The following is a 24,587-nucleotide window of genomic DNA, read 5'->3' as shown; positions in this document are numbered from 1 at the left end:
TAAATTAACCTCTCCTTTTAGCTTTAGAGTATTTAATAATGTGACCTATGGAATAGAGAACAGAAAAAAAAATTCCTTTTGCTATGACTGCCTACTTTACAACTATTTATGTCTATTCTTATAGAATACTCAGTATGATTACTTCTATGTCTGCTTATGCATGTACCCAAAATCAGTTAATTTGGTAATATTTTCATTTGTGATTTTATGTTACTTTTAAGGAATCTTTAAAACAAATATAATTTATCACTTAATATCTAGTTTGAGCTGATGAGATGAAAATTGTATTTTTGATTGCAGGATAATTTTGAAATTTAAGGGGTTTATTTCTCTGAACTTTGATACAGTTATTGCTGATGGAAAATTTTTCACTGAAAACCTTAACCAGAAGCAATTTCTCAATCACTGTGAAATCAGTCCTTAATCTTTTCTGAAAGGCAACTTTATTTAATATTATCTCTCTTTTCTTTTTTTTTTTTTTAGCCAATCTTATTTTGAATAGTTCTTTAAGACCATTTTTGCATCTTACAGAATTATTTTAAATTTATGGGATTCATTTGCTTAAAAAAATTTTTCTCTCTTTTTTTTTTTTTGGTGTGTGATCCACCAGAAGAGAACATATCAAGCTACCATAATAAAAATAATTTGATTTTCCGTAATCAGAACATTCTCCTGGGTATCACTTACAACATTATAGCTGGCGCACTCAGTAGTGAACCAACTTGTCTTACCCAAATTGAAGAAAGTAAAGCTAAAAGAGTTTTAGAGCTTGCTGGAGCCGGTTCTGAGGATGCAGAGAAGGTAAATAACGGTGGGAAATTGAGTGTTTAATATTTTAATACTGTACACACGCATGAACTCAAGTTACTTGCTACAATAGAATAGTCTAGGTCATTGTCGCTAAGTGTTTTCTATTGGTCATTCAGTGAGAGCCAAAGTGATCTGGCTTTAAGGCATGGTCTTAAAGAAGTAATCTAGCCCATGAACCCCAGGATATCTTGTGAGGCTTCAGCAATCCACATGTCTATTCCTTTGGGCAGAGCACCCTCAGGGAAGGGTATGATGCTCTATGTGAACAGAGAGAAAAGAGAGGAGAAGAAGAAGAAGGAAGGAGCTGCATTGCCTGACTGGAGCTGACCAGTTGGGTCACTAGGGGGTTAGCTGCTACTATTCACAGGCTCTTGTTTGGCCTTTGGTCTCAGAGAGGACCATGACATTAAGAAGGTGATGCTGTGATTTGCAGGTGATTTGGATTTAAGTGAGTCAGGGCTCTGAAGTCACCAGCCTTACTCTCTCCTTTGGAGCCATGTGGGATAACTGGAGGTGGTCCCAACCCAAGCCTCACGTAGTCATTGTTTGGGCCCTGATGGCCCAGAGTAGGTGTAAATAGCAGTTGTTTCTCTTTTGGCCAGAAACCCTGAGGGTTTTCCCCTCCCAGATTAATTTTTCTTTTTTGACTAGGTGAAAGAAGCCATTCTTTGCCTCATTTCTTACCTAGCTTTAATCCTTAAACCTATGGGCTGTTGCCTCAGTCAAACTGAGACCTGGGGAAGACCTTAACTTTATTAAAAAGGCTGAGGTCTCCTGCTGCATCCTGGGGCATCTCCAGTCTTCTGTATCTATCTTTAGATCTATATCTTGCCACTGGACCCAGATGGCTAAGGAGGAGAGTATGAGGCTGGTAAATTTGCACAGACCTGCCTTATTTAAATCCAGTTCACTTGCAAATCAGAACATCACCTTCCCGAAGTCTTTAGTCCTCTTCAAGAATGAAGGACAAACTACAAGTGTTTTCTAAATGTAATTCTTAGTCATCCATAACTTTGGGATTGGGGGAAAGTAGAATACCAAGAAAAAAAAACTAACAAAATGAACAAAAATTTATGTTGCTTAACAGAGATTGTGGGTCATGCAGTAGCAGCATATTCTGCCAAAATTTAAACATTTAAAGTATGACAGTTTGTTATTTTAAAGGAAATTACATTTGAGTGAAGTCTAGTATAACAATTATGGATCAGAATTTCAGTTCTGAAACTTCTCTCTTAAAGTTCTATAAATGGAAGTTAGCATTCATGTATGTATTGTTTCTATGGACACTTGGAATTTTTTGTAGAAAAACTGAACTTTTAAGTGGTAGCACAGCTTAGACCAGGGATTCTTAATTTTTTGTGTGTCATGGACGCTTTTGGCTTTCTGATAAAGCCTATGTATCCCTTTTCAGAATAACATTATTTATTAAGTACAGAAAATAAAGTACTTAAGATTACAAAGGAAGTACTTAAGATCACACACAACCTGTGAATAGTAGTAACTGCCCCACTGGTGACCCAACTGACCAGTTCCCGTTAGGCAGTGCAGCTCTTTCCTCCTTTTTCTTCCTCTCTCTTGTCTTTCTGTGCACATGTTGCAAAACAGTTAACAAAATTTTTTTTTAAGTTTTTAAATTGTCTTAACCAAATTAACCTCTAATTTAGACAATTCCTTTGTGATAGAACTTTTTTTTTTTAGAGCAATCAGGGTTAAGTAACTTGCTCAAGGTTACACGGCCAGTTATTTCTGGGTGTGGTGCTGAGTATCTGAACCCGGATTTGATCCAGGTCATCCCGACACTGGAGCCGGTGCTCTTACTGGCTGAACCACCTGGCCGCCCTACTTTTTTTTTTTTTTAAGACTTGGTCTCCTTATTTCATCCCAATTAGAAGTGCAGCAGCCACTCATAGGCCCAGTTCCATTACTGATTAGCACAAAAGCTTTGAATTTCTCCATTTCTGACCTGGGTCATTTTAGACTTCCTTAAGCAAGCCTGTTGTATAGGTGCCAGACTTAGTGTAGATCCCTGATTGACTTAACCCTACTGTGTCTCAGCTCCCAAATTCAAATTATCCCCGAACCTAAGCCCTCTTCTATCACAGAGAATATAGGTGTGTGCCACCACATCCAAACTGCCTTCCCAGTAGATCTCATATCCATCATCTCTCCACTCATGTGGGTAGCGCCACAAATCAGACCTTCCTCACTGCTTACCTCAGCTATTACCATGGCTTTCTCCCTGGATTCCCTGTCTCTCTCTGTTTCTTTTTTTCTGTCTCTCCTTTCCTCCCTCCCTGTCCAAGCTTATTTCATATTACTTCACATACTCTACATTCCAACCAGAATTGGTCTATGTGCCGAGTCCTAAAATTGATATTCCCTGTCTTACTTCTGTGCATCTGCAGAGGCTACCACTGTTCCCTTCTTCCTTAGAATCCCTAGTCCTCCAAGCTTCAGCTCATGTACTACCTCCTATGGGAAGCCTTTCTTGATCCCCTAGCTTTATCTTAAGTGCTTTCTCCTTCCTCAGATTACTTTTTATATACTTATGTGTTCACATGTTTTACCCTCCTAGTAAAGACCATCTTTGGGTTTGTCTTTGTAGCTGAAGAGCTCATCACAGTACCATGTTCATAGTAAGCACAAAAATGTTGATTGGCTTTTATGGAATGGAAGCTAGTAGTAAATTTTGTTGATAAAGCTATTGGTACTAGTGCAAATTTTTCTCAAATTAGAATTTTATCCTGAATCTCTTAGTGGGATGAATTTGCAAATAAGATGGCAAAAACAATTTTTGTTTTTCATTTAGTATATGAATGACTTTGTTTTGTTTTGTGTACCGTGGAATGCTGTAGATTCCATTTTTTTTTCCCTCTGTTACCACATCTACCTGGTTTCAGACTCTCATATTGTGCTGCCTTTAAAATAACCTCTTCAGATATCCTAACTGTTCCTTGTATCTTTGTGGTCAGTCATAGAAGACCCATGTCTTTTAACTAAGCAGTCTTTGTATTCAGCTTTTTTCTTCCCCACTTAATGGACAACAGGATCACAGTTTTCCATGAAGAGCAGAGGCTTGCAGGTGATAGGAGCTAGCCTCCTTTGCTGGGATTGACTAAGTAAGAAGCTCTTCAGGCTGGATTTTTGTTGATTCTTTTTCAGGTCTCCAATCATCATCTTAATTAAAAATCGTCATAAAGACTTTTGTTGTCAGAGTACAACAAAAATGAGCCTCTTCTCATTGGTAGCAGAAAATAGTTTTTTTTTATTTTTGGGGTTTTGGGGTTTTTTTGCTTTTTGGAGGGCAATTGGGGTTAAGTGACTTGCCCTAGGTCACACGGCTAGTTAAGTGCCTGAGTTCAGATTTGAACTCAGGTCCTCCTGACTCCACAGCCAGTGCTCTATTCACTGTGCCACCTACCTGCCCCTGTTTTGTTTTGTTTTTTAAGTTTCAGAATCACACATCTAGATTGTCTCTTGTTATGGTTGAATTCTAGATTATTGGAGGTCTGCACAAAAAAGCATTCGAATATCTTTTGAAAGCTGCAAGGAGAGCTGAAGAAGAGGTCCAGTCTCATACTATTGAGCACATTGATGTAACTGGAGTCATTGATGCTTACATGACCTTGGTAGATTTCTGTGACAAACATCTCCGTAAAGAGGAAGAAAGTGCATCAGGTGAGAGAATCTGGAGAAATATTAAATGATCTTGCAAAATGTGGTGTTTATCAGGTGGGAAATTAAGCAAAAAGTAGTTAGCTTTCTTTGAAAGTTGCTATACCATATAGAAGATAAAATAATATTTAAGTAGAGTGTTGTGCTTGGCATATAGGTGTCTAGCAAATGCTTGTCGAGTGGTTGGTTATAGCAGAAATAAAGGCAAAAGTTCTGTGTCAAGCTCACCAGCTTTCCAAGTGGTCATGACATCCTCAGCAAGAATGTCTGCATTTGAACAGATTCCTCTTTCCATTCGCATGGTTTAAACTTTCATATTTTCACTTGTGGCTGTGACTCATGTGGCCTGCATCTAAACTCCTGGAACAGATTCCATAACCAGCAGATGCTCCTTATGTTCCTTGCCCAGGACGTGATAATGTTTCGTGCAGGATGGATAATCTAATTGAGAAGACTTCATTCTGAGATAAAACTTTTTCCTCATAGTCCAAAAATGTGTCTGATGTTTATTGGTCAAAAGAAGTGATCAGAGAGGAAGGGACACCAAAGTGAGGAGCAAGGAGAGAGGTTTCTAATTTCAGTCAAGTTTCTCATTCTCTGAACAAAGATGATAAAAATAAGTTAAAAGAGTAGGTTTTTGGTAACATGTTTTCTTGATTGTGTTATTTTGCTAGTTACTGTGGAGCTGCGAACCTATCCAGCACTTGTGGTGGACAAGATGTTAAAAGCCCTAAAATTAAACTCTAAAGAAGCCAGGCTCAAGTTTCCTCGACTGCTTCAAATTCTAGAGCGGTATCCAGATGAGACCTTGGGTCTGATGACAAAAGAGGTCAGCAAGCCCTTTTCTTAGCATAGTGAACTTTATTTTAAAACACTCCCATCTATATTTAAATCTATTCATTCAGTAGTGATTATTTGGTAGTATTTCCTAATAAACATCTATTTTTGCATGGTTCCATAAAAATATTTAATTCACATTACTAAAAAATAAGGGACCATATTTTCCTTGTTTTCCCTGTGGGTGTTAAGGGAACAGTGTGTCTGAAAACAAACCAAAAAGAGGAAAGTTGTGGGTGTTTGGGGGACTAGGACATGGATTTTCTATAAAAACTGAACTACCCAAAAGATCAAACAGTTGTTCCTTGTGGTTAAGTTATAATGGGAATCACTACTAAAAAATAAATTGAATAAATTCAATGACATTGCAGCAAACATTGTTAAGCATCTTTTCTGCCAGAGGCATTGTGGTGAGTGCTAGAGATACAAAGATAAAAAATGATTCCATCCCTTTCCTTAAGGAGTTTATATTTTGCTGTGAGGGATACGACCTGTACATCGATAAGTGTGATATGAGGTACGGTATGTTGAAGGGGTGGGAGGCAGTGAAGCAAAGGGGTTCAGACAAAGTGTTCTAGGAAAACTCAAGATAGGAGAGCATCCTTTGAGCTGTAGGATCAGAGAAGATTTTGTAATAAAAATTAGAGTCTTTTACATTTTTATTTCGGCATATATTTCTAATATCATTAATAGTAATATTAAATGTAATCAGTTATTAAATGGTAGACAGCTAAGTGGAACAATAGACAGACTACTGGGCCTGGAATCAGGAAAATCTGAGTTCCAATCCAGCCTCAGACACTTACTAGCTATGTGAACCTGGGCAGTTTAACCTCTGTTTGCCTCAGCTGTAAAATGGAGATAATAACAGTACTTACCTTGCAGAATTGTGAGGCTCAAATGGGAAAATATTTACAAAATGCCTGACAGTGTCAGGCATGTAGTAGGTGCCATATAAATGCTTATTCCCTTCCCCCAGTCAACAGATTATAAACATCTATAATTTTTCATCAATCTTTAATTTGCATTTCAGTAAAATCATATGTGTGTGTACATGTATACATAAGTATAAAACAAATGATTTGAAAACCTATGCAGAGCACACTTGAGAAATCTGGCATTTACTGTTAAACGTGACTGGTCGGCAGAAGGGATGTGTTACTCTGCAGAAGAATCATGGGGTTGTTTCATTTTAAAGCTATAAGGTAGCTTAGAGATTATCTAATATGAATCTCAAAGAAATGAAAATGTCACATTTCCCCTTGTGAAAGCTGATAACAGAATAAAGTATTAACACTGGAGTCTTACAGACCCAACGAAATGGATGTTTGAAAGGAGAGTTTCATCCACACTGACTGATGACTGCCAGTTAGTGGCAGAGGTCCTTTGGTGGGGAGGCATAGTTTAGAAGAAACTGTTGTTACCACGGTGACCACTTCTTATGTCCATTTGCCTCTCAATTAAGTTCACCTGCAGGGAATAGAGAGAGGATTTCCCCATCAGAGACCACACTAGGGGTCCTGGGCCTTTTCCACCGTATCTTTTTTCTCCAGTAACATGGCTGTGCCTTGTTCTGCCCTCTGAAGTACAGCATGGACAGTCAGTTTGGGAGTCCAAGTAATGTCCTGCAGTAAGAGAGAATTTGAGGGTTGTAGTTGCACATAGTTGAAGTGTGTCATGTACAGTGTCAGCAATGCAGGGTTGAGTTACATCTTTTATTCCTTGCTTTGCTTTGCATCTGATAAAAATGCTAATGACAAGTAATTTCATAAAGGTTTTACTGTTACAGTATGCTTTTTGAAGAATGTGTTCTTTAGTGGGGGAAAGGAGACAAGAAGGGCCAATGCCACATTGGAAAGAGGGCGTTGGGCTAGAAGGTTAGGAGTCCTTGGTCCTAGCCCTGGCATTGCTGCTAGCTAGTAACGTTCTTCTGTTTTGGCCAAGTCTTTTCACCTCCCTGGCCCTTAGTTTAGTTATCTGTGAAATTATGGGACTTAACATATGAGCCAGGGTACTCTTCAGTTCTAAAATTCTGTGATTCTATTTTTCTTTCATTGGAAAACATGAGACTTACACAGTGAATTCTGAACCAGATCTGTAACTGTGATCTCTAAAGAGGTACATTTTAGTAGGACAGTTTCCTGCACTAAAGCCCTTCTCTGTTGCTTCTTCATGGTATGGAAGTGACCCTGGGTTTTCAGAGGCATTGTCAGCAGAATACAAGCTCTAATGGGTCCTACCAGACTTTGAAAGGCTAGGGGCATGGGCATAATAAATTGTATGTCTGCCATTTAGAGGCCAGCCTGTGCTCAGGGCGCTTGTTTGACACAAAGTTGGCTGTAAGGTGATCAATTTTTTAGCCACAGTCATTTTCTAAAAAAAAAAAAAAACTTAATTTCTTTTTTGTGGCATTTTAAGTTCTGAGCTGCCTCCGTCCCTTCCTACCCCAACTAGAGAAGGCCACTATTTGATTATGGTGTGGGGAGCAGGGATTGCACTGGGCTGTGACCATGCTAGGCCTACTTCTGTTTATCAGTTCTTTCTCTGGAGGCGAATGGCATCTTCCTTCATGGGCCTTTGTAGTTTATCTGAATATTTATAGCCTAGTCCTTCACAGTTATTCTTCAAACAATATTGCTGGTAGTGTGTACAATGTTCACAGCAGTTCTTACAGTCTGCTAATACGCAGAATTGTAATCTGCATCATTAGAAAGGATACTCTTCTATCCCGATGAAATAATACATCCTTTAAACATTAACTATTGCTGCATGATGATTCTTTTTGAGTTGGTTTGTGAATATTTTCTGACATTTTGGGCACCTTCTGTATTACATTTGCAGACAAGTGCTGTGTAAATGTTGGTTATTATTATTAAAAACAGAATGTTGTTTTTGTTGCCATCACCATTTAAACAGCGTATCGGTGTGGTTTCAGTGAAGAATTAGCAATTTGTTTTCCTTAAAGATAAATATTAAAATAGTGAGGGATTTACATTTTGATGTTTCCCAGGATGACTCCCGAAATGATTTTAGTGACAGCTTTGTGTGTGTTCTAGATGTCTTCCATTCCCTGCTGGCAGTTCATTGGTTGGATCAGCCAGATGATGGCCTTGCTTGATAAAGAAGCCGCAGTGGCCGTGCAGCACACTATAGCAGAGATTGCTGATAACTATCCACAGGCTATCGTCTATCCGTTTATGATAAGCAGCGAAAGCTATTCCTTTAAAGATACTTCTGCTGATCACAAGAAGAAGGAGTTTGTGGCAAGGTGATGTAACAGATAATTTTCTGATAAAAATCCTAGAGACAGTTAAAAGATAATGGGCTTGGTAAAATAAACAGATTTTATCCTGTTTACAAAATGTTTGCTATGCAATTGATATAATAAAAATAGCATGTGGAAAATTGAGGTGACCAAGAATATTAGGAATCCTTGGTCCTAGCCCTAGCTTTATTGTGACCACTTTTTATATCCATTTGCCTCTCAGTTAAGTTCGACCTGCTACAGAATGCAAAATGTCAGATTAATGGAGAACTATTGGATTTTTCCATGCCAGACATGATTTTTCTTGAATGGTTTTTTTTCCCCTTTATCTAAAAAAAGCCTCCTCTCCTCCCTTTCCTTAAAATGTCTCCTTTAGTCTTGCCAAATTCTTCCCAAGTTATAGTATTTCATCCCAAGTCATTGATATTCATGTTCTGGATAAGAGAGATTAGATGGGATAGTTTCTGAAGTTGTGTTCATATACGATGGAAAGGTTCTTAACAGTTTATCAGCACGAGGCTACAGTATTCTCCCTTCTATCTGTCTCTGAAGGAAGAAAGCTAAGCTGCTAACAGTAGTTGCTTTTACTAAGCTCCTTTTTTAAACTTCATTATATTTTACCTCCTAATAGTTAAGCTTTTTACTACCAGATACTTTAATTACTTGCAAATTTAATCGAGGATAAGGAATTTGACACCTGGGTAGAGGATTGACTGACCCAGGAAGAGGCTTTAGGCATCTAGAGTAACCAGCAGGCTTTTGGAATGACTTGGGAATGAGGTGACTTGGGGCTGAACCAAGACAGTGGCAATGTGGGGAGAGAAGGGCATATGTGCAGAATAAGGATTTTGTGCACGGCTGAGCTGGAGCGCCATCTGCTCCTGCCTACTACCTGCCCACCTCACAGTCTTTTCTTCTGAACAAAGACAACTCAAAACAAGTTATTTTTTTAAAAAAAAGAGGAGGGGGCAATGGAGATTGCTAACAAAGGTGATTTTTTACACAGTACAAATTTAGAGACAAATTATAAATACCAAATTGCATATATCAAAAGAAGCCACCATCAGTTTTCAAGAAGATCTCAGTTTTTAGCTTCCAGAAACCAAAACACTAAGGTGAACTTTGGCTAAAGAAGAACCCTTTATATTTTTCTGTTTTTACAGAAAATATTTGCCTTATTCTTGTCGTACTGTAATTTAACATTGTTAGATTGAAAACAAGAGTCTGATGTTTACATCAAATAGAGTCATCTGGAGAGGGTACTTACCTTCCTAAACTCGGCAATTTCTTTTTTCATAGGATAAAAAGTAAATTGGATCAAGGAGGAGTGGTTCAAGATTTTATTAATGCCTTAGACCAGCTCTCTAATCCTGAATTGCTCTTTAAGGTAAAAAGAAACAATAGCAATATGTATTGTGCCTGCCCAGATGGGTTACATACAGTGGGGGTGGTAAGGACACTAAGATATTGTTAAGCCCTCACGAATGCCCAGAACCAGTGAGACAGCCATAAGTGCCCACTTTCCTTTTTCCCTCCCATTAATCATGAAACATTTTAAAGGGTCCTATAACCAATTCTATAGTGCCATTAAGAATATGATTATTGTATGTGGGTCCTGTATATTGTAAAACATAGCCTCAAAATAAGAGAAATCAGGTAAAACGTGTGCTTTATAATATAGTATTTCTCTTCTCCCTACTTCTCTTTCCATATAGGACTGGGTTGAAAATGTTAGAGGTGAATTGATGCAAACCCCTGTAAATAAAAAAAAGCTTGAAAAAATGTATGAAGAGATGTATTCAATCTTAGGAAACCCAGGGGTTCCTGGCCTTGGGGCATTTAGAAAGAAGTTTATTCAGGTATGTATAGAAAGTTCCTTCAATTCAATGATACATCTTTTTATGTGATTCTCATGGCTAATTTAAGCTAAAAATTTAAGTCTGTCAACTCCCCAGATTTCCTTCAGGTTAGATCCTTTCTTCAGAACAAGTTCATTCCTGTTGTTTTCTTGCATTACACAGGATGGCATATGTTATAGGTTGATTGTTAGGAAGTACCACAGAACTATCGCTTGCCTTCCATACTACAAATTTGGTTTCTCAACTCCATATGTGGTTTAGGAGGCAGGGTAGTGTTATGGAGACTTGATTTCACCAGAATTCTAGTTGAATCTTGGCTCTGCCTCTTAATGTTTGACCATGGGCAAGTCACTTAAAGTCTCTGGGCCTCAGTTTCCTTGTTTTTAAAGTAAGGATAATAATACTTGCACATCTACCCAACCATTGCCCGATCCCTTTTTTGATCCTTCTCTTTGCCTCAAATAGCTTTAAAAAACATGCTTTTTCTTTTTTTTCACTTTTCTCATAAGCCGTAGTTCATTTTGAGATGTCACACTTTTGAATTGGTCATTAAGTCCTCTGTGTGTCCTCATCAACCTCTTTAGGCTCTTTTGACGTCATTGGAATTATTTCTCAATTTATGTTCAGAAATAATTTTTTTGGATCTTCTTTACTGGAAAATGTCTGTATAATTTTAGTGCATGGGAGCCTACTTACCATTCCTTTGAATCTTTTGATATGCTCTCTAGATTTAGGGAGATTGTATATCAAACTCTGCCTGAATTTTCTTTCATATATTTTTACATGTGTATATATACACATACATTTGTAGAGTATACACATATACACATGTGTGTATGTATGTGGATACATGTGCATGCAAACACATACACATTTCTCTATAGGTATGTATATATGTATGATATAGGAAAGAAGTCAAGTATAGTCTTCTGTAAACGTGTGCGTATACACACACACACTTGCAGATACAGGGTAATATTGGGAGAAATACTAGCAGTTAGAGGGAGGGCATCAGAAAAACTAATGGAATAGAGTCTACTTGAATTGAATTTGAAGGAAACTAGGGATTCTAAGAGGTGGAAGATGATTATGGGTAATTGTAAGAATGTTATATTGAAAATGTATAAAGTACAACTAATCTGTGGCATTTTTTTTCCCACCTTGAACATTAATTTTAAGGTAAATTTTTATTTTCAGACCTATGGAAAAGAGTTTGACAAACACTTTGGAAAAAGTGGTTCAAAAGTACTAGTTATGAAACCCAGTGACTTCAGCTCCATTGCTACCTCTTTATTGAATAAAATGAAAGAAGACTCAAAACCACCTGGGAACCTTAAAGAATGCTCCCCCTGGATGAGCAACTTCAAAGTAGAATTCTTGAGGAATGAGCTGGAGGTTCCTGGTACATTAACTATTCTGTTTTCTATACCAGCATTTGGGGGGGGGGGCAATTGGGGTTAAGTGACTTGCCAAAGGTCACACGGCTAGTTTTTTTTGTGTTAAGTGTCTGAGGCCGGATTTGAACTCAGGTCCTCCTGACTCCAGGGCCAGTGCTCTCCTCACCGCTCCACCTAGCCACCCAACTATTCTGTTTTCTAGATGCTGGACACACATATTAATTTCCTACATATATTAAGATCTTAAATGTCTGTTGAAGTGAACTGAATTAAGAAGCTCTGCTGCCTGAATAGAAGCAACTTTTAGTTCCCTTTGTTCTTGTTGTTTTACAGTTTTGTTTCCTTTTTTTTTTTTTTAATTCTGATCTAAAATATCATTTTCATAGACATGGTAGAATAGAATAAGAGGATTGAATGTGAAACTGCAAAGCCCTGTTATGCAAAACTTAATTTTCTTTTAAAATATATAATAAACTCTGTACATAACTTTCAAAGCTGTCCTACCTGTCTGTGATTCCTTCTGGCCTTCCTTTTGTTCCCATCTTTGCATTTTTAAAGAAAAATTCTTTATTGTCCTCCCTCCCTCCCTCCCTCTCCTACCCTGTTCTTTCCCTCGTACTTCCCATCCCTAATGTGTCCACCACCCATTTAAAAAAAGAAAGAAAGTCAAAACTCTTGGGAAAAGTATCAGGGAAATCAAATTCCCACACTAGCCCCGCCTGAAAATGTACATTATCTTCTGCTTTTTGAGTCCTTCATCCCTCTAACAGGAGGGTAGATGGCATACTTCCTCATTGGTCTTTTGGACTCATGGTTGGCCACTGCATTGATCAAAGTTCTTAAGTCTTTCAGAGTTGCTTTTCTTTATTACTTGTACATCAAGGGAGAATATAGATCTAGTGAAGTATGGAAGCTGTGTTTTGCTGGTATTTCTGATTTTAATAATAATAAGTGCAATATTTAAAGTTACTTGACACATAAAATTGCTTCAGAAAATATAAAAACAGATAACACTGTACATTAATGGAAGGAATGTATATGTTGTTATTTTAGGTTAGATTAAAAATGAATGCAAATAAAGTTAACTTATTTCATTGGAATGTGCAGTGGGACTGCAGCCCAATCTCTGTATCCTTGTGATGACAGCAGTAGACAGTCTAAAGATGAGCTGAGTGATGACCCTATCTCCCCGGCCATTTTTAATATGGCGTGGATTTTCCGAGTTAGATTTGTGAATCAATCTACATCACCAGAGCATATAATGAAAGAGGATTTCTCTGTAGCCAAATCAGTACACTTTGGTCATTCAGGGAGGCCTTTATTAAGTGTCTGCCATGTGCCAGAAACTGTGCTAGGCGCTAGGGATACAGACACAAAGAATAAGTCAATCTCTGCTCTCAAATGGCCAGAAGAAAACCTCTCTGGAGTTGTACTAGCTTTTGTGTTTTTAGGAAATAGTAATCCAGTGATCAGTAAAACTCCTTAATGCCTAGTCTGATGCTGTTTCCTCAGAACAACAGCATTTCAAACAACTGTGATTTGTTTTATGTTGATAATGCTGTATATTCCGTACAAGCTGTAAACTGCATTGCAAAAGCTAGCACTGACTACATTTTGCTATTAAGAGAAAACTGATTCCTATTTTCTTTATGAATTTTTCATACTTTTTTATATGTTTAACACTGATGCTATATTAGATCTCCTATTTAGACAAATACCTTTTTAAAATACAGCACTATTTATAAGAATTTATTTTCCATTCTTTTACCTTTTTTTCTGTTTAGGTCAGTATGATGGTAAGGGGAAGCCGTTACCCGAATACCATGCAAAAATAACTGGATTTGATGAACGGGTAAGGTGGCACAAATTATCTTATATTTTTTCTAATTAAGACTTTTGCTATGTAATAGATCCTTTCTTGTGTGGAAAAGTGATATGTGTTCAGAGTTTTCAAAAAAAACTCTAAAAACACCTTTATTATTTCATTTTATAATAACCTTTATTAACACAGTGAAACAGCCCCTACCCCCTAAGGAGCTGACAATCTGTTGAGAGATAACATGTACATATACAGAGACACAAAGTGATGGGGGCAGGGGAGGGAAGAAAGGTTTGCTGTAGAGGGGAGTACGTGCACTGAGTTTTGAAAGAAATTAGGGAGTCTAAAGGGGCAAAAATGAGGTGCAAGTGTGTTTCGATTTTAGGGGACAGTCAAAGCCAAGGCACAGAGACTGGAAATGGGGTACAGTTTGGGCAATGTCATGAATATCTTGCAAGGCATTCTTCTTGGTCCTTTCTCCCTCGGCAAGCTCATCGCCTGTGGATTCAGTTATTAGTGCTTTATAGCTGACGCCCACGTTTATCATCTATACTTCTAGTCTCTTCCTGGGGCTCCAGTCTCACATTTCTGGCCACATCATTATCCAACTGCCTCTTAAATTCAGTCTCCACCCCAAACTAAATTCATCTTTGCAAATCTGCTGCAGCCCCTCCCTTTTTTATTTCTGTTGATAATACTCTCATCCTCGAAGTCAGCCAGATTTGAAACCTAAGAGTCATCTGTGGCTTTCTCTCACTCGTGCTTTACATTCAGTGCTACCTTGGAAGTAGCCCCTCATATCTCCCCTTATTTGAAGTCTTCCTGCAAGCAGCCCAGTTCATCATTCCTTGCCTAGCCACTTGTAATGACCTCCTTACTGTTCTTTGTGCTTCCAGGCTAACCTTCATGTAGATATTAACCAAATTTCCCTAATGCATCGTTTTTATGCCATTTCTTTTCTCAGAAATCTTCCATGGCTCTTCATTGGATACCAAATACAATATTCGCTCCTTACCATTGTATCTTAAGGCTCTTAACAATCTAGCTTGAACCTACCTTTCTTGCTTTATTTCACAGCCCTTTCATGTACTCTGCTTCTCCAGCCAAAGTGGGAAATAATCTTTCCTTTGCGTCCTGCCCTCCATTGTCTCTGTGCCTTTGCTCATGCTAGCTCCTGTGCTTTGAATGAATTGCTCCTAACTCTTGCTCCCCTTATGCTGCAACCATCTTCCATCTGTTAAAATGCTTTTTTTTAAAGACTCAACTCAGGTGTCACTTCCTCTATAAAGTCAAACATGATCCCTCTAGAAATATTCTCTCCCTCCTCAGATTTTCTTCAACAACTTTGCACATAACATATTTTTCCTTGTCCTATAGTTACTTGTGTGAATTTCTTATTCTCTCTGTAAGCTTTCTGAGGACAGATTCTGTCTTAATGTCATCTTTGTACCTATAGTATTTAGTTTTACTTGGTACATACTTAGTAATTTTTATTGAATTGAATTGGCAGAGCTAGGACTTAGAACCAGACCCTTAAGACTCCTTTATGAAATATGGGTGAAGTAAAATTACTTCATGATTTTTTAAAAGTGACTTAATTATTTAGGATTTTCACATTTGTAAGTGAATGATGATTTGTTTGTGAACAAGTCAGAATTTTATATTGGTCCACGATCACCAGCAAGAAGATACTGTTATTGGTAATGACTGCCTTGTTAACCTGAGAAGAAGGGTAAATTGGTGGTGGTGAAGTTTTGCTAGTCTCAAATTCTGTGTACTCTTACCTACTCTTGGATGTTATCTGACATCACCAGGCAGATGAAGGCTTTTGTTTCAGAATGGGAACCAAAGAATCTTGGATTTGGAAGGGATCTTGGAGGCCATTCTGGTCAAGTGCATCCTTGAACAATGCCCTTGTCAGTGTCCCCAGCAGGGGTCCCCCATAGCTTCTTCCTGTCCCATTGCATTTTGGATAGCTCTGGATGTTAGGAAGTTTCTCCTTAACTCAAACTAAAACCTGACTCTGCAAAACCTGCATGTTGTGGCTGTGTGGGCAGCCGAATTGTGGGACTGAATGAGATCACGATTCCACAGACTCATACCCAGTGATAAGCCTGAGGTTGCTTGACTCTGTTGGTGGCCCAGTTTGTACTCACTCTCTGAAACTCCACCTAAAACATCTAAATTTTTTTTGAAGGTGAAAGTAATGACATCCATCCGCAAGCCCAAACGTGTCACCATCCGAGGCAATGATGAGAAAGAATACCCTTTCCTGGTGAAGGGAGGGGAGGACCTGAGACAGGATCAGCGCATCGAGCAGCTGTTTGAGGTCATGAATATCATCCTTTCACAAGATGCGGCTTGTAGTCAAAGGAACATGCGGTTACAGACTTACCGCGTTATCCCTATGACCTCCAGGTAGGAATTCCATGAGGTTTGTGAGTCTGAAATCCTTTAATCCAAGTCTAGCTGATGAGTGAAGTCCTCCCTTCATTCCCTTGAATGGTCAGCCACCTGACTTCTCAGGGTTGTATAAATGACAAGAAAATGGAGGGACACTGAATTGCTTGAAAAAGGCAGTGACTTTGAGGTTTACCCCAGAAAGGTGGGTAGCCAGGTCACATTAATTTCTAACTTGCTTAAATCCATTGGATTTACTTATCTAGCCTCTAAATGAAAGAACTTTTAGCACAAACCTTTTGAACCATTGTCATGATCCTCCAAGGGACTCACAAACCACTAGATGGAAACCATGGATCCAGAGGGAAGAACAAAACCTGTTTGTACCTAAATGTGCATGTACATGTGCTGATTTGTTGCTTTTTTAAAATTAGAGCTTTTATTCATACCTTGAATTTTTATTTCAGGTTAGGATTGATTGAATGGATAGAAAACACTTGTACATTAAAGGAGCTTCTTCTGAATAATATGTCTGAAGAGGAGAAAACTGCTTATGAAAGGTACAGGGCTTTACTTGCCCCCAAAATTTGGGACTTAAATCCTTAGGTATGTGTAAAAATTTTAAATTCAGTTTGTGAAAAAATGCTAGATTTTTTTCATAAATTAAATTTACAGATTCCTTTGTTAATCTGACCCACTATGAATTGAGGTGTTGTTACCTTTATAAAAAGAAAGGCCTGTCTTCTCTTTCTCAGCTTCTGTGATATTGTAACAAGGTGCTTTCCCTAAGTCAAGAACCCAAATGAAGAACTTGATCGTTGTCCATTATTCTTTTTGCTTCCTTATGAGATGACGTTCTATTTTACTTCTGAAGCGAGTGTTACCTTCCCTCCAGCCAAAGGGATACAGAGGACGTCTTCCTGTCTCATGTGACCTCATGGAGATCTTGTGCTTGTTTCAGGTGCTCACATAGACTGGGATCAGTTAAGGCAGGGAAAAGAAAAGAGAGCAGTAACTCAGTTTTTTGTTTAGCTCTCAGCATAGAGTAATTGTTTGTTCTTCATGCTGTAAGAGAAAAGGGGGCATTTCCAAATATCCCCTATGAATGCCCAGAAACATTGGAAGAATTTGAAAACAGTCACTGATTCCTCTCATCTGTAATGTCACAGATCAGTCATGTGACCCAGTACATGGTGTCGCAGGTCAAAGACTTTGTTTCTGAAATGAAATCCTGTACATACGTTTGACCCTTTCTCCGTCTGCCATGTGCCTTATCTTTCTATAAAGTACAAGACCAATTTTGACAGAGTTGTTATTAACATATAATGAGAATTATCTTGGCATCTTTCACAGATTTGGAATCCAGTGTAAGGAATTTAGGTTGAATAAAACAGGATTTGGATAGGTGAAGAAATGAGACGGGGCGGGTAATTTCTCCAGGAGAGGGAGAAGTGTGAATAAAAGCATGGAGATGGAGAAGTATTGGGGGGGGGGGGGGAACGTTGTTTTTGCAAGAAATAATGACGCATACTATTTTTCTAGAGGTTTTATGAAGGTGATAAACCTTAAAAGGGAGAGTTTATAAGCAGAGAATACGAGTTTTGAAGAAGTGATATATTGGACAAGAGGGAGAAAGACTGGAGGCAGGAACACCATTTGAAGTCTGCTGTAGTAGCACAGGCATGAAACAATGAAGGTCTGGTGTAGGGTTTTGTGTCCTTTGAAAGCAAAGGACAAGTACCAGAGTTGTTTTGGCGGAAGAATTAGCAGGCCTTAGTGATTCCATATATCATTCAAGAGAGGAGCAAAAAATTACACAGAGGATTTGAGCCTGTGTGATTTCCCACTCTCCATAAATATCAACATCATTCTTTTCTGGGGATGATTAAGGTTTGATTAGCATCCTTCAGGAATTATTCAGGTAAAAGTAGGTAGAGTATGGTGAAGTTTTTCCTTCTGGATAATATAATTATTAACCAGAATCACATTACTGGAGAAAGACATTCAATGATTCTCTTTAAATGTTTCCCTTTAAGTAACAGAGAAAAACTCATTTTCTAGAGGTGTTGAAAAGTCTGTCTCCTAAAGCCACGAATTCTGAGTTTGTCTGACTGACTTGTTGGCTTAGGAGACACCAGTTGGCCAACATCATCTTGCCTCCACACCTCCATTCATAAAATGGAATCACAGTATTGAGCTGCAGCAGGCAGTGAAAGGAAAGTATTTTCCAGATACAGTTGAATATGGCTGTCTTTCTCCTACCTGTTAAAAAGAAAGAAACTATCAAGGGCAGCTAGATGGCGCAGTGAATAGAGCACCGGCCCTGGAGTCAGGTTCAAATGCAACCTTAGACACAACACAAAAACTAGCCATGTGACTTTGGCAAGTCATTTAACCCCAATTGCCCTGCCCTCCCCTCTCCAAAAAAACAACAAAAAAAGAGACCTTCAGTCAGTTTTCAGTGACATTCTTATGTTTTATAACCTAAAGGGTTTTTTTTACTCTTTGTAGAAACTAGCAGAAAGGAGACAAATCAAAAGGTCAGTTTAGAAACTGACTTAATGATGAGTCATAGGAAATATACCATAAATGTATCGAGTGAGATAAAGTAAAGTGCATAATAAGCACTCAGTAAATGCTGCTTCCCCTTTCTGTCATGAATGCTTGAAATGCTAACTTCCCTTACAGTAAGTTAGCACTTTTTACATTGGGAGAAAAAAAATTATTAGTCTTCGCAGCAGCAGCCAGGGTTGGCCGAGCATGCACAGTGAGGACAGCATTCGAAATTCCAAGTCTCCAGCAACAATTTTTACTCTAAAATAGTTAAATCTTTTTTTAATTTAGGCTTTGATCTGCATCTGTAAATGAGGAAGAAGGATAATATCTTAGACCGGGTAAAAGTGGGCTGAATCCCCCTCTCCCCGTACCCCCTACATGTCCACATGGGTTTTTCTAATGGCAGTGTGGAAGAGCCCAGTACGGCACATCTACTAGTACCGTGTAGTGTAGGCTAGAGCCGCTATCAGCTACCAGGGAAGCGTAAACTGTGAGCTCTGTTGAGAGTTCTGAGCCACAACGGGCCATGCCGATGGTATGTCTGCACTGTCTGGTATTAATGTAGTGAGGGCCAAAATAACCCAGGTTGGAACCAGAACTGTAGGCCTGCAGGTAGCCTCGACCTGAGAGAGACCCAGTCTTCTTTTTTTTTTTAAAAAGCAATATGATACCTTCCTTCATCCACTTAAAACACGAGAATATGATGTAATACTGTACCTTTATCAGTATGGCTTGATCTATAGACATTTTCTTTTAAATTAGAGGGTTAAATCATCCCCATTCTAGGCTTCTAGCTAGATAAAATATTTATTAAACATTTTTTATATGTGAGACACTGCTAAGTTCTGGTAAGGCAAATATAAGACAGTCTCCTGACATCAAGGAGCTCATATTCTAATGGGAAAAGACAACCCATCAAAGGAAGCTGAAGGGCCGGGAGGTGGAGTTCTCTACATGAGGGCAAGGTGGCAAAGTAGTTCTGGGAGCAGAGTCAAGTTTGAAGTGGGAGCGTCTGGCATGGGCACATCTTCCAGTCGAGGTCCTGGAAAGGAACTCACCAGTGAGAGGAGGCAGCTGTGGGGTGGCGATATGGTCAGGCCTCTGAAGAGGAGGTGGAGAAGTGGGGAGGGGGGGTGGCATGGGCTGAATGAGGTGTGAATGCAGTTACATTTGATTTGCATTAAGGAGGAAGTTATTGTATCAGATTGTTTTTCTTTTTATGGCTGTGTGTTTAGACAGCAGGATACAGTTGAAGTTTAAAAGTTTTTTGAGAATGAAGGACAGTTTATAAATTAAATTTTATATCCACTATCCAGAATAACAGAGGCTAATGTTCTATAAGATAAAATAGCAAAAACTTAATTTTTTTTTCCACATTCTCCTACTGAGAATGACATCAAATTATTTATGAAATTGTCAGGGGGGAGATGTATCCTGAAATCATACAACCCTAAAGACTAACTAATTTTTGAATCCTGTTTTTAATTTCTATTGTTAGTGGACCCAAAGCCCCACATTTAGAATATGGTACCTGGCTGGCAAAAATAACTGGAAAACAAGATAATAGTGCCTATATGTTAATGTACAGGTAAGTATGCTCCTTCCTTTTTTAAAAATTAAATTGTTCTATGTTTGGCTAATTGATTAACAAGTATGTTCCCAAGATTACATTCCATACCCAATATGTGTCTGTGTTGGTAGCCATGGGAGTGGAGTAGGAAGCAGAAACTGGAAGGTTTGGCAGCTGATTGGAAATGTAGAGTGAGGAGTCCAAGAAATTTGTAAACTTGGGAGACTGATTGAGTCTGCTATTGAAGTTTGGAATTTGAAATGTTTAGTAAGCAACTGAAGACCAGAGCTCAGGAGGAGAAACCAAGGCTAGGTTTGTTAGGTTAACCCATGGAAACTGATGAGTTCACTAACTGAGAGAGTGGGGAAAGAAAAGAGAAGAGGGTCCAGATAAAATCTAGCAAAGGACATCAAAAAGGACCAGTCCAACAGAAAAGAAAAGAACCAAGAGAGATGGTGTCACAAAAACCCAGAGAGGAGAGAGGGTCAGGAGGAGGAGGTTGCCAGCAGCATCTCTTGTTGGAGAGGTCAGGAGGGAGGAGGGCTGAGAAAAGGCAACTTGTGGTCTTTTGTAACTTTGGAGACCATACAGCCAGCCTTCTGTAAATTTGCATTACGAAATTCAGCTCTCCTGCCTGCAGGTGGCAGTTGAGAAGTGAGTGCCAAGATCCATTATGTACCTCACAGAGTGGTGATGGGGTTTTGTAAGTCTTCAGATGGTGTATAAAATGTAAGGTACTATTATTAGTGTTTTTTCCTGTTTCTCAGAAAATTTTAGTTACTGTTAAGTGTAATGTATTAGCCTGTTTTTAATGAAAGAAGTTAGGTTCTTAGTGTGTTTTGATGCCCATATTTCTAAATTAATATTCTTCACATTTTTTTTCTTGAATATGGCACACTTTAGTGGTAGTCTTATTCTTTTTACACTTTTCCTAAGTGATATTCATTAGTTTAAGTTAAAAATATTTATTAAGCATCTGTTATGTGAAAAACAGAGGTAGTACTTAGTACATAGTGAATAGAGACCTGGCCTTGGAGCCAAGGAGACCTGGCTTGACTGAGAGACCCTGAGCAAGTCATTTAACCTGTCTATGCTTTAGGAAGTTCTTTAAGACTGTTAGTTGCAGAAATCAGGTACCAACCTGAATTGATAAGAGGAGAGAGAGTTTCCTATGCCAGTGAAAACACATATCCTGTCCCTACCTTTATACCTGTGTGAAAAACAAGGCGCGACTTCTTTTCCTTAGAAGAACGAATAATTGAATGGAAAAGCATTTACTGAGTGCCTGCAATGACAGTGCTGGGGACATAAATAATAAAGCAGTTTCTGCTCTTGAGTTCACACTGTAGTTGGGGAGAAAACACATCTAGAAGGGTTCAGATTCAGGGCAAATGGGAAGTTCTGGAAACCCTGTGAATGTGTGGGCAGGGCAGTTGGCAGTGCCTAGGGTTGCACCAGGGCAGATGATGAGACCTAGAGGACTTTAGGACACAGGGGCAGGACAGATGACAAGGACAGGTGTCTTCTGTCTTACCAGAAGGATTGTAACTGATGAATCACAGCTTTTAGAAGCAGTAAACAATCACAGCACATAATGGGTGCTTAATAAAGGTTTATTGATTGATTGAGGTTTGTTGTCCCTGAATGAAAAGGATGGAGAGTCCTGACCTGCAACTGTTGAGGGGGTAATGGACCAGTCAAGGAGTCAGAATGTAGTAGGGATTTTTTTATATTCTCCTAGAGAAACTGGGATGTGATAATTGATGGCTAGCTCAGATGGAGAAAAGAGGAAGGGTGGCTAATGCTTCCTGAAGCCCAGTAGGGTCTAGGTGACCAAGTCAGGGGAGGGGGACAAGGGCAGCTCTTCTTGCCATGCTGACCCACGGGCTCCAGGGGGCCCTAACTGAAGGAGGGGCAAGGGACTTTAGCCTCTGTTAGGGAATGTCAGACATGTGTACAAATTGTACACGAACTGGAGTGTAGCAATTGAAAATGAGAGGCCCAAACAGTATTTTCCTGTAAAGTAAGCCATAGGATGTGAGCTGCTGGAATTTATCACTATAGAATAACAAGTTGGAGTTAATCTTATTCTTTCACCATAGTTCTTTCTCTGTTGAGTTGATGTGATTTTGTCCTAGTAAATGATCAGAATTCTTCTGTGGTTTGTGGAGGCATCTAGGTGGCACTATGGTTAGAACCTAAACCTTATTCAGACACTTACTGTCTGTGTGAACCTCTGTCCGCCTCAGTTTCCTTTTCTGTAAGATGGAGATAATAATAGCACCTTCCTCCTAAGGTGGTTGGGAGGATAAAATGAGATTTTCACAAAGTGCTTTGCAAACTTGAAGGCCATGTAGAAATGCTAGCTCTAGTAAACTATATTGTGACCACTGCTACCACTGAACAGATCATCAAAATATAATATTTGAATTTCATTTGAAGCAAATATTTTATAATTAATTTAAATGTCAAGAATTTCAGTGCCGAGTTTCAATTTCAATAAAGTTGTGTTATTTAATCATAGAAGAGCTAATCGAACAGAAGCCACCACATCTTTCAGAAACCGGGAGAGTAAAGTACCAGCAGATTTGTTAAGGTCAGTAAGTAAACTTCATCTCTTTTGAAACCATATTGTCTTTAGCAGTTAATGAGACATTGTTTCTGAAATCCACAGGAGGGCCTTTGTTAAAATGAGCACAACCCCTGAGGCCTTTCTGGCTCTTCGGTCCCATTTTGTCAGTTCCCATGCCTTGATGTGTATCAGCCACTGGATTCTAGGGATTGGAGATCGGCATCTGTCCAATTTCATGATCAGTATGGAAACAGGTGGCATGATTGGAATAGATTTTGGGCATGCATTTGGATCAGCTACACAGGTGTGTTCTTTAGAGCTTTTAAAGTATGGCTCTTTTCATTGATTTAGTTGTCATGGCAATCATTATTATGAAGTAGTTATGGCAGGACCCTGTAAATTTGATTATTGGGATTTTTCCAGCTCCTCTTACTTTTTTGTGCAGTATATTCACAGGAAAGCAGGGCTCACATTCCCCTTGATGTTGTGTACAAACACCATACAAATGCAGTAATGGTTAAAGGATGACTGTTTAATCTTATATTTTGAGATTTTTAGTAAATATTTTTTACTTTCTATATGACTTTTTCTCCTCTTTAGTTTCTGCCAATCCCTGAGCTGATGCCTTTTCGTCTAACTCGCCAGTTTATCAATCTGATGTTACCAATGAAAGAAACTGGTCTTATCTACAGTGTCATGGTGCACGCTTTAAGAGCCTTTCGCTTGGACCCAGATCTTCTTCTCAGCACCATGGATGTATTTGTCAAGGAACCTTCTTTAGATTGGAAGGTAGGTTTTGCTTATATTAAGTTTTCTATTCTCCGGTGTCCTCACTGAATTATAAACCTGAGAGGCAGCAGGTTGTAACTTTAGTAAAGCTTTTACACATTTTTATTGCTTTGTGTAAATTGTAGAAGATAAATATCAGGCTCATCTTGCCTGAAAACTGGCTATATAAGAACTGAAAGGCAGAAAGCAAAAATAATTGTTCATGTTAATTAAGGTGGAGGAAAGGAAAGCTCTCACTGGAAGTTAACATAGTTGAGTTATGGATGGAAATAGAGTTCTTTTGATGCTCTTTCCCTGATGTCATGTCTGAAAGCTGGAAATGTTTAACAGTGAGCTTACCTGAATCACATTTATTTTTATTACTTAATATTTTGTCCCCCCTTATATGCCTCAGAGTTTCTTTGAAACCCATAAAGAATTACAGTTAGTGAACCTCTTCGTGCATGACTAAACATCTATCACAGAATAACTATGATCTGCTCTCTCATTAAATTCATAAACACTGGCCTGCGTTTGTAACACTGCCGAGTTATAATTGGGTATAGACATCATTTTCGGAAGTTTCTTTGGGAATTTGTTCTGTGGGACTGTGGTCATGATTATGTAACTGCCAAGTAGAGGGAAAAACGGTTTTGTTCTCTCCTAGAACTTTGAACAAAAGATGCTGAGAAAAGGAGGGTCGTGGACCAGAGAAATAAACATCTCTGAAATCAACTGGTACCCTTTACAGAAAATAAGTTATGCTAAAAGAAAGCTAGCTGGAGCCAACCCCGCGGCCGTTACCTGGTAAGCGTTAGCTAGTCACGTGAAACTTGGGGGGTTTTGTGTTAATGACCAGAATTGCCCTCGCCAAGATGAAGAAAGTCAACTTTAAAAGCCTTAAAAGGCTCTCTGAGGCTTAGGGGATGGAGAGGGGGGAGGTGGAGAAAGAGGAAAGGAAGTCATTTGACCACCCAAGAAAATACTGTATTTGTACACTACAGTTTTCTTTTCCTCTAGCTCTTTAAGGGTGAAGTTAAGGAAGGCTAATAAGTTACA

The 24,587-nt window shown here is 38.8% G+C and overlaps 1 protein-coding gene across 2 annotated transcripts in view; it reads left to right on the top strand.

Annotated features, from left to right (window-relative positions):
- The window catches only part of PRKDC (protein kinase, DNA-activated, catalytic subunit), a 183,383-nt gene that overhangs the window by 156,386 nt on the left and 2,410 nt on the right, over positions 1-24,587 (top strand). Inside the window, exons 71-85 of one of the 2 annotated variants that reach the window (XM_069099902.1) lie at positions 614-801; positions 4,308-4,488; positions 5,160-5,314; positions 8,379-8,590; positions 9,887-9,974; positions 10,303-10,446; positions 11,644-11,848; positions 13,628-13,695; positions 15,860-16,080; positions 16,530-16,622; positions 20,117-20,206; positions 22,713-22,784; positions 22,863-23,064; positions 23,361-23,549; positions 24,196-24,335. In XM_069099902.1, coding sequence (XP_068956003.1) covers positions 614-801; positions 4,308-4,488; positions 5,160-5,314; positions 8,379-8,590; positions 9,887-9,974; positions 10,303-10,446; positions 11,644-11,848; positions 13,628-13,695; positions 15,860-16,080; positions 16,530-16,622; positions 20,117-20,206; positions 22,713-22,784; positions 22,863-23,064; positions 23,361-23,549; positions 24,196-24,335 — 2,248 coding nt within the window. Of the gene's footprint in view, positions 1-610; positions 802-4,307; positions 4,489-5,159; positions 5,315-8,378; positions 8,591-9,886; positions 9,975-10,302; positions 10,447-11,643; positions 11,849-13,627; positions 13,696-15,859; positions 16,081-16,529; positions 16,623-20,116; positions 20,207-22,712; positions 22,785-22,862; positions 23,065-23,360; positions 23,550-24,195; positions 24,336-24,587 lie in introns of both variants that reach the window. The other variant, XM_069099901.1, reaches the window with a different exon arrangement.

Source organism: Petaurus breviceps, unplaced genomic scaffold, assembly GCF_028583685.1.
Source record: "Petaurus breviceps papuanus isolate PSGF00001 unplaced genomic scaffold, PetGlider_PUasm1.0 38, whole genome shotgun sequence".
NCBI lineage: Eukaryota > Metazoa > Chordata > Mammalia > Diprotodontia > Petauridae > Petaurus > Petaurus breviceps.
Note: the sequence above shows the minus strand (reverse complement) of the source record. Positions and strands in the feature narration are given on the sequence as shown.